Source organism: Gopherus flavomarginatus, chromosome 2 (assembly GCF_025201925.1).
Source record: "Gopherus flavomarginatus isolate rGopFla2 chromosome 2, rGopFla2.mat.asm, whole genome shotgun sequence".
Lineage (NCBI taxonomy): Eukaryota > Metazoa > Chordata > Testudines > Testudinidae > Gopherus > Gopherus flavomarginatus.
In genome coordinates this window covers 263,472,071-263,488,150 of record NC_066618.1, presented here as the reverse complement: position 1 = coordinate 263,488,150, position 16,080 = coordinate 263,472,071, and the positions used below count along the sequence as shown (strand labels likewise).

Genomic DNA, 16,080 nt, shown 5'->3' with positions numbered 1-16,080 from the left:
TATCTTGAATCTAGTGGGATTGTCTGCCCCCACTGCTCCTATTGGGAAGATGTTCCAAAACCTCATTCTTCAGATGTTTAGATACCTTCTAATTTCTAGCCTAAACTTAATAGAGCCAGGCCATAGAGATCGCAGTTTCACTAGCCTGCACCACAATAGCTCTGATGTTGAGGTGCAGGTACAGATTCCATTCCCTGATATTGATGTATTGTGGCATGTACCTTTCTAACTCCAGTACACACCCTTCACAAAGGCCACTAGTACCTAGGCTAATGGTAAGTGCTTTCTGTCTCCTTGGCAGTCTGGCAGGGACGCTGTAGGACTCAGTGTCCTGACTGCTTGCTTTAAGTAGAGGAAGCTCCATAACTGGGACTTACTTAAAACAAGGCTGGCTGAAGCACTAGAAGAGGTAGTGCAAGGAATTTCACAGTGGTGGGCGATGGGGCTAGATGACTTAATAGGTCTCACAAGAGAATAATTGGTAACCCCAGACTGAGGACGCAGCTCTAGTTTCTTATGCATGACAGAGTATGGTCTAGTTGGCCCTCCTCAACTGAGGTTTCTACACTGACTTTACTGATCTTAGTAGTGCAGAAACACAGATTATTTTACTTATTTAGACAAGCTGCTATTTGATTTCCAGTGAAAGAGCCATGCCCTGGGACACTTTCCAGAGAACTTGCTAAGACTTTTATGATTAAATCTTAGGAAAGCAATGCCATGAGGAATATTGTGATGTATATTTTTGGCTGGAAGGGAATGTGAGGAGGAAAGTTTGGGTCTATCCTATGTGGAAAACAAGTTGAGTCATCATGCCATCTAGCTTATGCACAGAATGTGTTAAAAATACATTATTGTGATTAAAGGGGTATTCAAGACTCATCGTAGACCCTCTTCCTTTAGTGGTTCCCCCATTGCTCGCTGCAGGGTGATGGCTCCATTACGAAAAATATTCCACCTCTGCTGTGCCTTTTACCCCCTATACACTCCACTGATTGGTTTGCAAGGCAGCTTGATTACTAGAATTGTGCAGGTTGTCCTTATCATGAGCTTTCCTCGCAGGAGTCCATAATCACCCTGCTCTGCATTCCCCTTGCAGGGACCTTGGTGGACCTCCCCAAGTCACTTCCATTGTTTGTCTTTTTGGTTCCTTTGCTTCACTGTTGGAAAGAGAAAACTGTTGAAAGGAATTGACTAGTTAAAAGAATAACTCTTCTTGCACAGCAAACTAAACCTGTGTGCTAAAAAGGCAGCGGAACCATTTCAGATGAATGGCTGCTGAAGAGATTAGCCTGGTTGGCCATCATAAGCATTAAGTAATAGAAAAGGAATATTTGCACTTCCATTGTACCAAATGCAAATGTATTTCCTAAAATGGAGCATTTATAAGTGAGCACCTTTAAAAGGTTAGACAAGGAAAACAAAATTTCTGCATTCAAGTTATGTATTAAGAATTTTTCTGTGTTAGACTTCAAAAATCTCAGCCCAGTGATTATGAATTCCTTTAGTGTTAGTTGTAACAACTCTAATTGTGAATACATCTGCTGATAATGTGGATGTCAAAGTACAGTGCCTTATAGGATTTCACCATTAATTCAGCTCTGATTAGGCCTTTTTAAGATTAAAGTGTTCTGGTGAATTTTGAACATAACAGATCATTAAGTATTGCTGTATTTGCTCTTGAGATTCTCCTACATCTCCGGCACTTATGTAGATTTTTTTCTGGGTAAATGCCTTTAAGCCTCTCAGTGTATGGGTTTACATGCACAGCTATAACTCCTTGGGCTGTGAACTTGTTAAATCTCAGAGGCTGAACAGGCTGAGGGTAGTCATTACTTGGATGACAGATCTCCAAGAAGCACTCCTAATGTTAGAGGAAGTGGTGTTGGGGATTCAGTAGGTGGCACTTTTCTCTGCAGTTAACATCAATAGTCTTTGTGGAGTCAGTGGCTACTTGGCAGTGGGAGGTGCTGTCAGTAGGCTAAGGGCTGGTCTACACTCGGGGGGGGGAAATCGATCTTAGATACGCAACTTCAGCTATGTGAATAACGTAGCTGAAGTCTAATATCTAAGATCGGATTACTCACCCGTCCTCACCGCGCGGGATCGATGTCCACGGCTCCCCCTGTCGATTCCGCAATTCCTTTGGGGTTGGTGGAGCTCCAGAATCGATATAAGCATGCTCGGGGATCGATATATCGCGTCTAGATGAGACGCGATATATCGATCCCCGCGCAATCGATTTTAACCCACCGATACGGTGGGTAGTCTAGACGTAGCCTTTGGCATAAAACAGATTCAGATCACTTGTGGTCATTAAAGATTTTCAGCTATTTTTGCAAGAGTCAGAATAATAATGCTCTAACATCCTAGATGGAAGAAACTGTAGAAAGCAGAGTACTTTACAAATCTTAATGAATTGCATCCTGTCTTGCCTCTGTCAGGTAGGAGACTACTTTTCCGTTTATGTAGGAACCTGAGACCCAGACAAGTTAGGCTCACACAGGAAGTCTGCATCTCCCAATCTTGTCAACTAGTCACAATCACCTTCTGCTAAGAGGAATGGGGGTATTGGGCTTGATGTCCTGGCCAGATTAAGCCTGATATCCTGACCAGATTTCAGTTTGGGCAATTAAATTCTTCCTTCCAGAATGCTCCTTTTACTTTCAATTGGATGTGCTATTTTTCCTCTCTTCCTGGTCTAAACTGTTGTGTGTTGAACACTTTTAATAGCTGTCCTATTTCACCCCAAATGTGGCTGCATTTCACTGGTGGGTAAATGATGATGTGTGCATGTACATGCATGCTGTGGGATCCTATGTGATGAAATATAAAATATGGCACCTAAGTGGATGATGATTTAGTGCAGTTCAATATCAATGTGTCTAATGTAAGTTGCACACCTGACAAAGTAGAAGCAAATTTGATTTTTCTGAATCTTAATTTCCAGTGTATTGTATTAAACAGGGGAGAGAGTGGTTGCCTTTGCCGCAGTGGAAGGGATCTTCTTCTCAGGTTCTTTTGCTGCTATATTTTGGCTGAAGAAGAGGGGTCTGATGCCTGGACTGACATTCTCCAACGAGCTCATTAGCCGAGATGAGGTAATATGTGGAACGTTACATTTATTTGGAGGTAGAATGTTCCTCTAGCTGAGAGTAGTGGGTGGCCGGGCTCTGAGTGAATCCCCAGGCCAGAGGAAGAGGCACAATTTTTTCTGAGTGTTCCCCTCTCCCTCTAGAGCTGCTGCCCACACACACTTTGAGCAGAGCCTTATAGCCATGCCAATAAGGGCAATACTTCATCCACCTCTGTCAACAGGTATGGGAAAGGAAAGGGAGAATTGTGTCAGTTGCTAAAGAGGTGGAGTTTCACTGGGGAAAGGGGAGAAAGCAGGTAAGTGGATGCAGAAGCTGGGGGAGCGCAAACACCAGTGAAGAAAGGGGAAATCCAGCAGGGCAGTGAGAGAGAGTTGCTGGCAAGATGGAGCTGTTTTGACACATTACTGCTGATGGGCTGGAAGAGGGCAAAGGCCTGAGTCAGTTCTCTGAAACCCAGCCTACCCTGACATACGTAGTAGGATTCTTCCAGAGCTTGTCACGTGGACAGGTGCAGAATCTTGACTGGGGTAAGGAACTGGTTGACCTGTCCATTAACTTTAAGCCACACCCCACAGTATCCTCTCATATGTTCAGCCATAGGTTGGCTGAGGCAGTTACGGAGGCAGTGGATGGTGGCAGCACCAGTAAGACCCTCCCTCTCTGCTGGTGGACACCCTTCCACAGTGCAGCATGTCGCCCTGAGTCTGCAAACCTTGACATTACTGGGAATTGCAGGAGCACTGAAATCCTGTGAGGAAGTAGGCTATTTTTAGAACACATTTTAAGGGAGAAGGGGTAGGAACAGGGTTGAGAAAGAAATTACCACTGGGCAGATGTTAAGTGAATGTAGGAGAGCTTAAATACCACCTTGTTCCTAGGCAAGAATAATCAGCATCCTAAATAAAGCTGTTCACCTAAATCATATTAAAAGGAAAAGAAATAAGATGGAAAAAAAAATCTGAATTCACAGTGTGAGCAAGGAATGAACTGGAGACACATGGCACAAGAAACGAAGTGATGGTGAATAATGGGAGAGAGCAGACTTGAGTCAGCAGAGTGCTCAGCTTCCAGCACTGAAGGCAGCAGAAGTCAAATAGCCAGCAGAGAGCAGCAGGTGTGCACATGTCCTGGACTGCGCTGCCAGCTGGGGTGGCCACATACAGGGGATTCTACAGTGCAGCCTGTGCCCCCTAGCTTTACAATGGAGGTGCAGCCTGCTCACCCTAGGGTCTTAGTGTGTATATCAGGGGTAGGCAACCTATGGCATGCGTGCCGAAGGCGGCACACAAGCTGATTTTCAGTGGCACTCACACTGTCCTGGTCCTGGCCACCAGTCCAAGGGGCTCTGCATTTTAATTTAATTTTAAATGAAGTTTCTTAAACATTTTAAAACCTTATTTACTTTACATACAATAATAGTTTAGTTTATATATTATAGACTTATAGAAAGAGACCTTCTAAAAAAGTTAAAATTTATTACTGGCATGCGAAACCTTAAATTAGAGTGAATAAATGAAGACTTGGCATTCCACTTCTGAAAAGTTGCTGACCCCGGTGTATATGAATGCACTTGGCTTTGCACTGGCTTCTACCACAGCACTCAGGTGGTGGATGCTACAGGTTGCCTTGTCCTCTTCTGTAGCTCTCTCCAGGTACAGAACACATTACTTGCACAGGGCCTTCTGCAGTGCTTGGTCCAGTGTGGGAGGTATTTCTACTGAAGTAGCTGACTTTGTTCCCCTTCTTGTTCCTCTAGTAACGTACAGTAAATATATCTTGTGTAGTGGAACAACTGCTGTTCTGTCTTACTGACGCTGTTGGTGGGGAACGCTTTTTAACTTAAACTATTTCTTAAGAAATTAAAAAGTATGGTGGCTTGTAATATATTTGTAAGGCTGCACCTTCCAGTATCTTTCTGGTATTGAATATACCAATCACTGTAGTAACATGTATCCTCCTACTTCCTCTTTACCCATCTTGTAGTGACGGCTCCTAGTGGGCGGGGCCCTGCACAGTTAAGGTTCTGTTAGAAAACATACATCAAGTTTAAAATCTGGAACACTGTAGAATCTGAAGGACAGATTAATTTGCAAGATAAACATAGCAATGGTTGAATCTACTGGCATTGGCTTAAAATGGTAAAGGATTCCATCACAAGGGAAAATAGCCAGTAGCTCTTATTTACTTTAATTTAGAAGGAAGCTATATTATAAATAAAGCAATGTATGGTTCAGGCTTGAGGCAACTTTAATGCTTTGGAAAATAAATTCTACTTCATGTCCACTAATAAGATCCAGTTTCATTTTCTATTCCTAGAAGTCATTGTAACCTTTTTCATGCAATCATGTGTGTGGTTTTCAGCAGAAGTTTTCTATAAAACTCACTTTCAGGTTAATGTGATGTAGGATGCTAAATACAATAAGTCCAACTGCCCTTTCGTGGTATGTCATTCAGCATCAAAAAAACCCACCGTTTTCCAGTTCAGTTTCCAATGGCATAATTGTAACTACATAGATAGTTATTGCAATAAAAGTACAAAATTCACAAGGCATCTGTATTGAGAGAGGCTCAGCACAAAACTAAAATGATAAAACAGCAATATAAAATCCTGTAAAGAAAAGAAAATTTAAATTGTTTTCTGATGAACCTGGTTAGATAGATTGTGTGCACCACCTAATGCATGGTTATTCTATCCAGTCCTCCTTTTATTTTTATTCTTCATGTCCTTGATGAAATCTTGTGGCAACGAGACCTACACACTAACTGCATGTTGACTGAAAAATACTTTTTCAGTTTTAGATTTGATCCCAGTAATGGAACTTGTTTTGTTAAATTAACCTCCTCCTCTCTGCAAGAGCTTGGAGGGCACATGAGAGGAGTTAAAAATCTTAATATAGTAACTCCTTGCTTAACGTTGTAGTTCTGTTCCTGAAAAATTCGACTTTAAGCGAAATGATGTTAAGTGATTCCAGTTTCCCCATAAGAATTAATGTAAATGGGATGGGTGGGGGGCAGGGCATTAGGTTCCAGGGAAATTTTTTTCACCAGACAAAAGACTAATAGATAGATAGATAAATTTAAAGCACTAGTCAGGAAGACTTGATTTAATCATGGATTTCTAGATAAAAGTGCATTCTTGTTGTTATAACCTTAATACATATTTGTTACAACTCAGAGATAGATGTAGGTTTCATTTTTAGAAGGTACACATTGCATTTTTAAATGCATTTAAAATGATAGTACCATAGAGTAACAGCTATATTTTTTTGCTCAAACATGAGAATTCAAGAATAGTCCAGAAGGAAGACAGGCAGTCCTTGAGAAAGAAGTATGAAATAAAAAAGTTTACCAACCTGAAGATCCTGCATGTTCAGACATGTTCCTTTCATCACTATCAACGCAGCTTCCTCCTGAGAAGGAACACTTATCATGATGTTTCATTTGGGCCAACCAGGCCTTGCACGCATGCCTGTCTTTACTCACAGGTAGCGGAACATCATTAAACTATTCCCAAACTGGGTCTCTTTTACTGCCTTCTGCCATTATAGGTTTTCCCTTCTAGTAAGAGAATGGTATGGTAGATCTCAAATCAATGAAGGCTACACTTAGAAAGACCTCAAGACTTCTGGAATATGTTGCTCAAACAGTTTCACTTTTGTTTCTACTGCCAGTCCTTCCCTTCTCACATTTATCTCCAGACTTCTTCTCCTTGTCCAGATCTATTCTGCTCCCAGCTATCTTCTATCCATTGAACTTTTTGAAACTTTTCACTTTTAGAGAGAGGTAAGGGATTAACTCTGTGTACACGAATTTGCAGGGGGACAATAGGGTTGAGGTCTGTTATTTCTCACCTATATATATTATTTATTTATGTATTTTAAAACATTTTTGCTGTTTAATAAGCATGTTATCTCTGGAGATACAAATCCACAGTTTGAGAACTACAAAACTAAGCATCTCTGATGGTATCTTCTAGACTGAGCACTGAGTCCCATTGGGTAGATAGAAAGATTAACCTAAATAATATGTACAGAAGCCCTTGGAACTCCATAAGATTGAGTCCCTATTCCATGAACTATTGGAACTCATTTACAAACCTTTTCTTAAATATTACATGACTATATTGTCTCATAGTATAGAATTAGAATTTATAATCCCTATTCCATGATGAGCTATAATGTATCTTAATTAAAACTATATTTAGATAGGTTTTTTCCTCAAAAAGCATTTTATCAAAAAAATCCAATTTAAATAAAATTGATTTTTATCCACCCTGATTGCTATGAAGCAGGAAGTTAGGAAGCTTATTCCTCTTAAAGAGACAATTATCAGTACAAGGCTTTAAATAGCAAATCATGAGGGGCAGGAGAAACTAAACTTCTTTAATTCTTTTGTATTTCAGGGTCTACACTGTGACTTTGCTTGCCTAATATTTCATTATTTAGTGAACAAGCCTTCAGAAGAGAGAGTCAAGGAGATCATTGTTAATGCAGTTGAAATTGAGCAGGTGAGCAGACAAGACTGATTGGTACAGTGTCACTGATGGCACAAAAGTATTTTCATGTGTAAAGAAGGTGATGCTGTAGTAGGATTTCTGGAATGCCTAATAAATGACTTGTCCACACATGTGAACCACTCTAAAATTCCAACACACCACCTACAATCAATCTCTAGGTACTCTTGCTTGTCACAGAGAATAGAGGGCAGAGATTATTTTTGACGGTACTAGCCAAGTGATTAGTAAAAGCTAAAGCCAGCACAGGTGGGTTTTCTCTTTCATGTTCAGTCACATTTACCTACAGGTAAGATTTTTTTTTGTTGCTACACATAGGATCTGATCTGTCTCCAATTGAATTAAATGGCAAAACTTCCATTGATTGTTAGTGAAAATTGGATCTGTCACATAGTAAAAACACCAGTGAAAATTCTCACTGACTCTTTCACAAAATAAATATTAAGTATAGAAGGTTGCAAAGAGCTGATCAAAACAGGAGACATTTGCTGTGTTTCTTATGATGCAAGTTATTTAAGTTGTAAACAACCTCTGAGTCTGATTTCATAGAAACATCACAAACAGTATACAACCACCAAGTAGATACTGTTTGTTCCCCTTAAGTTGCACTGTCCCTTCTTTAAATGTCACTATTGTGTTTTACTCCAGGAGTTTTTAACAGAGGCTTTACCAGTAGGGCTGATTGGAATGAATTGCACTTTGATGAAACGGTACATTGAATTTGTGGCAGACCGGTTACTGACAGAACTTGGGTTCTCTAAGGTAAGAAAGTTGAGAGATGACACCTCCAAAAAAATATTGGCCTGTTAAAATGGCCAAGCAAAGTTATTTGTGTGCTGCACTAATTTACCACTGGTGTGGGTATTGCACCTATGCTGTACTTATGCATTCTGCTGTATCTCACACAGAGAACAATGTCAATATACAGATTTCATTATTTAGATCAGATGAAACCATTGTTTCTCTGGCCAGGGTTGCCCTGTAATTACTACTTGGATTTAAATTGGAAGTGTGTGTTGCATTCAGGTGTTCTGATTCTAGGAGGCTATAATGAAGTAGTCATTTATATTCATTGCACAAGGTTAACAGATTAGCATGCCCATCTCTTGGGTGATCAATATAATGCTGAATTTGCTTAGATGGAAGCAAGTGACCTTTGAAAAATACTGTTACTCTGAGGAAAACAGATCTGTTAATAATGCTGACAGGAGAACTTCTTGAGGATAAACCCTTTAATTAATAGAAAGAAGTGAACCTCTGAAAACAAGTTAAGAGTTGCGTAGAGATTTTTGTGCTGGATGCATTCACGGTACAAACCCCAAGTAAAAAAACATTTAATCAATATATAGGGTAGAGTGACTCTCTCAGGGTGTGAAAAGTAAATGTTTATATTGCACTGCTTTAGTGGAGTGAGAGCCATGTCTGTTCTAATATCTTGTTTTCTGAGATATTTCATGCTCCCTTGCTGAGTGCTGGTTGCCAGGGTTGGTGGGTTGAGGAGGTGAGAACCAGTCGAGATATTACCTATGAGAAGCTGGAGAATTCCTGCTTTATTTTTACCAAGGGAAGTTACCAGTAAGTGGGTGCTGCTGCTTCGAGTGCTGGTCCCTATGTGAATTCCACACAAGGGCACACATGTGCTTCCAGCTTCTGAGACGGAATATTTGTAGTAAGTAGCATCTGTTGGTCCTCACACTTGCAGTTGCTCTCCTCATGCGTCAAACTGAGGGCATAAAGGGTGGCACAGACCAATGCCTCTCTAATTCCTTCTTACCACTGTCTGGTTTGAATTCTTTGTGTCCATGTTGATCTTCCTCTGCTTACAATATCTGTGATTATGTATTGTAAATAGTTTTTAATAAGTTTAGGCCTAGTGTTTAAGTGTGTTAGTATTTTTGTAGCTAGTATAGTTTGTTTAGTTCTCCAGAACTTCTTCCCATGGAAAAGGACTGTGCCAAGAGTCTCAGAGTTTAAGAACTGTATTTCCCGCCCTGGTTCCTTCTGCTTCATCAATGAACATTAGCGCTTCCTTTACTGACTTGGGGAGGCTCACCGCCAGTTGCAGCATCGGCCGCAGTTTCTCTCTTCAAACCTGTAAGGGACGAGAGCTCCATCTGTGGATGCATCTCATGGAGCTGGCCATAAGACCCCAGTTGGATGCAGACTGGGGAGAATCTCAGTATAGTGGCTTTGTTGCGAGTTGTGCCCCTGCTGAGTACAAGCTCTGGACTAGGGATCGAAACAATTAAGCCTAATAAACTTCTCGTAAGAGTAGGGAACATAAGTATACGCATAAGGAGAGATCTCTCTCCAGATTTGCATCTATGAAAAAGGATCCCTTCCTGTGTTGGTCTAAGGCAGGTAAGTCCTCATTCACTGGTCCTTAGGGATTAGGTCTGCACAAACCTGTCCAAGAAGGAAAGATGCAAAGGAAGAAGGATCTAACAGTTCTGGTTCCAACTCCTTCCCACAGGACAGATTGGCCCTGTCTGGGAACTTTACACTGTACACCTGGGAGTCAGTGATTCCGGCACACTCTGAGTTCAAGAGCATTGGAGGCCCGGCCACAGACCCATCGGTCCCCACTTGAGGGACTCCTTGAATTCCAGGAAGAACTGAAACCTTTACCTCTCTGGAACATATTTTTGCTCAGCTCTATTCACAATCTCCTCTGCTGTTGGGCCTGGTCCTTTTTAGAGACATTTCAGTGTCAGGAAAAAACACCTTGAGGAAAAGAGGATCGTCCTCCACTGCATCCACAAGTTAGAGAGTTCTTCCATTGGTGCCTCTGGCACCACAGGTAGAACAGAGCCCACCTTTTCATCAGATAAATCCAGTGCTCCAGGGGATCTTTCTCCCCAAGGGTGATGAGCCTGGACAGAACTGCTGCTGGCCCTGGGGTTGGGGCACAGACAGAGGTAGGGGAGACATGACCCTGAAAAGTTTGGGGACCACTTTTCTAGACCCATCACCCCAGCCAGTCATGAGGCATGAATCATGGTTTTGCTCTTCTTAGTTCTCCACAAAGGTCAAGAATACCACTGAGGATTTGCCTTTTGACTATAATCTCTTCAGTAAGGTTAGCCCTCTGGCTACACTATGCTCTCTTAAGGACTCTGCTTCCTGGAGATTTATACCCTGGCCCTGAAGAGAGAGCATCACAAGCAAACCTGCAGCCTCAAACCTCCCCCCACCCTGGCACTTTATCACCAGTGCCCTCACAAATCACCTCGCAAATGACAGAGGGTTCAAAGATCCAGGTATACAACTTCCTCTGACTCTGCAACCACTGTCTACCCTCGCCCATTATCCATGAATTTCACTGAGAGTCACATGCTGATATTGATGCCATGCTGTACTGCCCCGCAGACATTTCATGGCTGCTACCCACTTCAAACACAACTGGAGGGCAATAACAGACAAGTGGGTATTAGAGATCATCCATGCCAGTTATGCCATATAGTGTCTCACCTCCCTATCATAAATCATCTTCTCAGGGACCACTCTCATAAGAAGCTCCTTCGTCAGGAGGTGAACTCTGTCCTTCAGAGAGGCACAATAGAACTGGTGCCATCCCAACATCGAGGGAAGAGAGTCTGCTCCCCGTATTTCATAGTTCCCAAGAAATATGGAGGATGGAGACCAATTCTCGATCTATGCCAATTAAGTGTCTTTATTCACAAATCAAAATTCACGTGGCACTACTGACATCAATAATTCTCTCTCTGGAGAAAAACACATAGTTTGAAGCCCTTGACATGAAAGATATTTACTTTAATGTGGATATTCACTGGTACCACAGAAGCTTTCTAAGATTCATGGTAGGACAAGAGCGCTACAAGTTTAGAGTACTCCCATATGGGCTGGTAACCACACCCAAGGTCTTTACAAAAGTCTTCTCGGTGGTGGCCCAGATGAGGCGCAACAGCTATGCCATCTTCCCATATCTGCATGACTGGCTGCTAACATGCTGAACAAGTCAGGAAGCTCAGCTGGCAACCCTGTCCTTACTCTATTTCTGACATCATTGGAGATCTGTATAAATAAAGAAAATTCCACTCCCACAAACACTGTAGATTTCATAGAACTGACCTTAGCCTTTACTGAGGACGAGTCTATCTCCTTTTAAACAGATTTGAGGCCATGAGCAGTCACCTTCAGACCTTACACTACATTGAGGAGTGTGTCTTTCCTTACTAAGCTGCATGGCTGCATGAGTGTATTTAACATCATTCGTCAGACTCCATCTCTGTTGCCCACAGGCCTGGTTTTGGTCTGTTTATTCACCAGGCAAGGGCAACATGAATACCAGGATAACAATACTGTAAAAGTCACAGCCTTTCTTGTATGGTGGACAAAACCGGACCAGATGTGAGCAGGCATCCCCTTTCTCCCACTCATACTGGACGCAGCCATAATCATAGAGGCATCCCTCATAAGATGGGGAGCCCATATGAACAGTCACAATGCACATAGTTCCCATGTGAGACCAGAATGCATATAAATGTACTGGAGAGGAGGGCAGTTCACCTTGCCTGTAATGCATTCCTCCCCCTCATATGGTTCCGTCATATCCAGCTAATGTCAGACAACATGATTGACTGTCTTTTGTGTAAACAAACAGACTGGAGCGAGATCTCTTCCTCTGTGTATAGAGGCAGTGAATTTGAGACTGGTGCATCAAGAAAAGCATCTTGCTGTTGGTGACATACTTACCAGGTGTGCGGAAGACTGGCAGAAAATCTCAGCAGGCACTTCTCTGGAGACCATGAGTGAGAAATACACAATTCTGTCTTGACTGAAATCTTCACCCAGTGGGAAACACCGTCTTGGGACCTGTTCGTCTCCCAGACAAACAAGAAATTCAGTCTTTACAGTTGCAGAGCAGCATTAGGCTGAGACTCCAAGGGTGATGCCCTTCTGTTATCCTCGACTGACCATCTAAGGTACGTCTTTTCTCCCATCCCCCACTACCTCAGGTTCTATAGAAAATTCATCACAACAGGGCCAAGGTTATCCTCATCGTATCTAATTAGCCCAGACATTTTTGCTTCTGGACCTCCTATGAATGTCATCCCATCCTCCTATCTATATACGATCTTTTTTGGATCAGGAGAAGGGCAGGATCAGAGCTTGCAACCCAGAAAAATCTCCACTAGAAAATGCTCTCTAGCTAAATGGAGGCATTTCTCTATCTAGTCACAATGGAAACAGTGTTCACCAGAATTGGCAGGTATCACTGCCCTTTTAGAATATCTCCAGTCCCTCAAAATGTCAGGTTTTTTCCATTGGCTAGCTGAAAGTCCACCTGGCGGCAGTCAGTGCCTTCCTCATCCAGTGAAAAGCCACACTATCTTTACTCATCCTGCCACAATTTGATTCCTCAAAGGACTCATTAGGACCTTCCCTTCAGTGACAGTACCCACACTACATGGAATGTCAGCTTGGTACTCTCAGCTCTTACCTTCAAAATGATGGTCATATGTTCCATGTTATGCCTTTCCATGAAGGTTGCCGCCTTATTTGCCATCGCGTCAGACAGATGGGTGAATGAACGGGGCGCACTCATGTCTGACCTACCATATATCACAGAGAGAGTCTCTCAATTTCAGAGTTTCACATGAACCAGCTTACCAATATTATTCCCAAAATCTCATGTTTTCAGCCAAAAAAAAAAAAATAAAAAAAAGAGAGAGACTGCACTCCCTGAATGTCAAATAGCCCTCAGTCTTTTATCTGCAAAGAATGAAACTGAATGGGAAAACACCAAGAATATTTGTCGCCGTAACAGAGTGCTCACAAGGACAAATGTTATTGACCCAGTGACTCATTAAGTGGATCTCTGGATGCGTTTTTCTGTCTCATCAGTTGGAACATGTAACTCACCCAGACAGGTATGAGGGCCTACTTTATGAGAGCACAAGCAATCTCAGTGGTATCTCTTTGAGCTGTATCAGTGATGGACATTTTGTAAATTGGCTGCCTGGGGATCTAGCCACAACTTTACAAAGCATTTTGCTCTAGGCCAGACTTCCATGGCAGATGCAGCTGTGAGCATAGTAGTGTTACAGATATCCGTACCATCTGCATCCTCACACTTTCCTCCTGTTTGAATAGTGCTTACCAGTCACTTGTGTGGAATATATATAGGGACCCGCACTTGAAGAAGAAATGGAAGTTACTTACCTTTAACTGGAGGTTCTTTGAGATGTGTGGTCCCTATCTGCATTCCACTACCCGCTCTCCTTCCCCTCTGCTTTGGATGTTATCTAATTCGTGGTAAGAGAGGGACCTGGAAAGGTGTCTGTCCATGCCACCCTTTCTGCCCTGGGTTTGAAGCACAAGGAGAGCAACTGTGCATGCATGGACCAACGGACACTACTTGCTACAGATCTCCAGTTTCAGGCACACGGAGCACATGCGTACACGTGTGGAATACACATGGGGATCACACATGTCGAAGAACCCACAGTTATAGGTAAGTAACATCATTTTGTGATTATTCATTTGAGAATTCAGAGGAGCATCATGTTGTCATTTCAGGAACTCCAATTTAATAAAATTTACTTTCAGGTCTTTCAAGCAGAAAACCCTTTTGATTTCATGGAGAATATTTCACTGGAAGGAAAAACAAATTTCTTTGAGAAGCGGGTTTCAGAGTATCAGCGCTTTGCAGTTATGGCAGAAACAACGGACAATGTTTTCACTCTGGATGCAGATTTCTAATCTCTCTTCAGAGAGCATCTTGACTTTTTCCCCTCCCCCATCTCACTGCTTGGGAAGTTTTATGTATTTCTTCTGAAGTCTACTAGGATTTGTTTTCTGGCTTCCTACTTTGTGTGAAGTTATAAATTTACACTTGAATAGATTGTAATTTAGCAATACAATATGTAGGTTATAACCTATAGTGTAAATATCTTTTTGCATTGCACCCTGTAAGAAGGTCCTCTTAGAAATTCATGCAGCTTCTTAAAGGGATATACTATAAAGAACTTGTTTGACACATGTTGTTGTGACCATTGGATAAAACTGGATGGGTGACTTGTTTTAAATGGCTGCAATAAATGTTTTACTGTGCTTTAGTTAAGTTAATTATTTCTTAATTTGCATCTGTGCCTCACTTTGCAATGTTTTAATCTTGAACCCGGATGAGGTAACACTGCATGTAAATATGTTCCTATAAACTCTTCTGACAAAGGTTTTAAAATGTAAATTCGTGAATCTAGAACAGTGCTTCCCCTTTGTCCCTATGATGGAGTGTGCTTCTCCACTGCTTCAAAACCATGAGCAGAGGAAGGAGTGGTGTGTGTTTAGAGGGGTATACAGTATGATTATGGTACGATCTTCTCAGATCAAGTGATACAATTTGCTTGGATTTCCCTGTGAACCTGTGATCTAGCTCAAGCAGCATTGATGACATGTGCCAAACCCGGCCTATCAGTAATAGCAGCAAGCGTTCAAGGGAAAAATCCTTCATATAAGATTTGATTTGTAATATTATAAAGCAAGTGGATCTATATTTAAAATTTGAGCCTGTAATGAGACAGAGAAGAACAAAGTCTTTGGTGCCGTTCGAATCTCAGCCTACTTTATTGTTAAATCCAGTTGCTGCTACTTACATGTAAGTGTCTTAACAATAAGCAGACTTACAGCAGCTTTAACCCCTTATTGCACAGGGGTTGTGATCAGCATCTGACACTGAAATAGCAGTTTCTACATATCTTCTTTATTTTATCCATTCTGCTGGGTATGCTATACTCTCCCATCCTTCTGAATTTTCCCAGTATATTTGTAATGTAAGATGGTGTATCGTTCTGATTTTTTCCCCCTGAGGTGTATATTTTTACTTGAGCCTTATACCATTGAGATACTATGGTGATGGTCATCTGTAGAATAGCATGTTCAATGTGCAACATCATAGCGTTACAATAATTTTCAGACCATAGATAGTCACAATATAATAGTGTTTTTAAATTATTTTATCAACACTGTAGTACATTGTGACAATCAACCCCTAACTAGTGAGTGCTGCATAAATGGTGATGTGTGATCTGTAGTACAATCTAGCGTGTATGTATATTTTAGTTGTTTATATCACAGGCAACTGCTACAGTATAGGCACAAATTGAAGGGATGATTTTATAATTTGACATAGTGACATTTGGTGTAGAAGGAATAATAGTAATAATTCAGCCCAGCTTGGCAGTGACAAAGTGCAACAGAACCCCATTTATCTGATTTAATTGGGACATGGGGCCAGATTGGAAAACTCAGATAATCCAAAGAATGGATAAGTATGAGGCTGCAGCACCATCTAGCGGCCACAGGAGAGATCTCCCGCTTCTGGAACTGGGTGGGCTGGTTGCTCACTTAATAGGAGAGCCAGATAATGGAGAGTCAGATAAACAGGGTTCTACTGTAGTTACCATCTGAATTAGGTGAAGTAAGTCAAGCATGTCAGTCTAGTTC

General features: G+C 41.6%; 1 protein-coding gene across 7 annotated transcripts in view; it reads left to right on the top strand.

Moving 5' to 3' along the window:
- The window catches only part of RRM2B (ribonucleotide reductase regulatory TP53 inducible subunit M2B), a 48,710-nt gene extending 34,012 nt beyond the window's left edge, over window positions 1-14,698 (top strand). For all 7 annotated transcript variants that reach the window (XM_050941095.1, XM_050941097.1, XM_050941098.1 and 4 more), the window contains 4 exons: window positions 2,968-3,101; window positions 7,501-7,605; window positions 8,260-8,373; window positions 14,185-14,698. In XM_050941095.1, the coding sequence (XP_050797052.1) occupies window positions 2,968-3,101; window positions 7,501-7,605; window positions 8,260-8,373; window positions 14,185-14,337 (506 nt within the window). In that variant the 3' untranslated portion in view covers window positions 14,338-14,698. The remainder of the gene's footprint in view (window positions 1-2,967; window positions 3,102-7,500; window positions 7,606-8,259; window positions 8,374-14,184) is intronic.
- The last annotated feature ends 1,382 nt before the right edge of the window (window positions 14,699-16,080 follow it).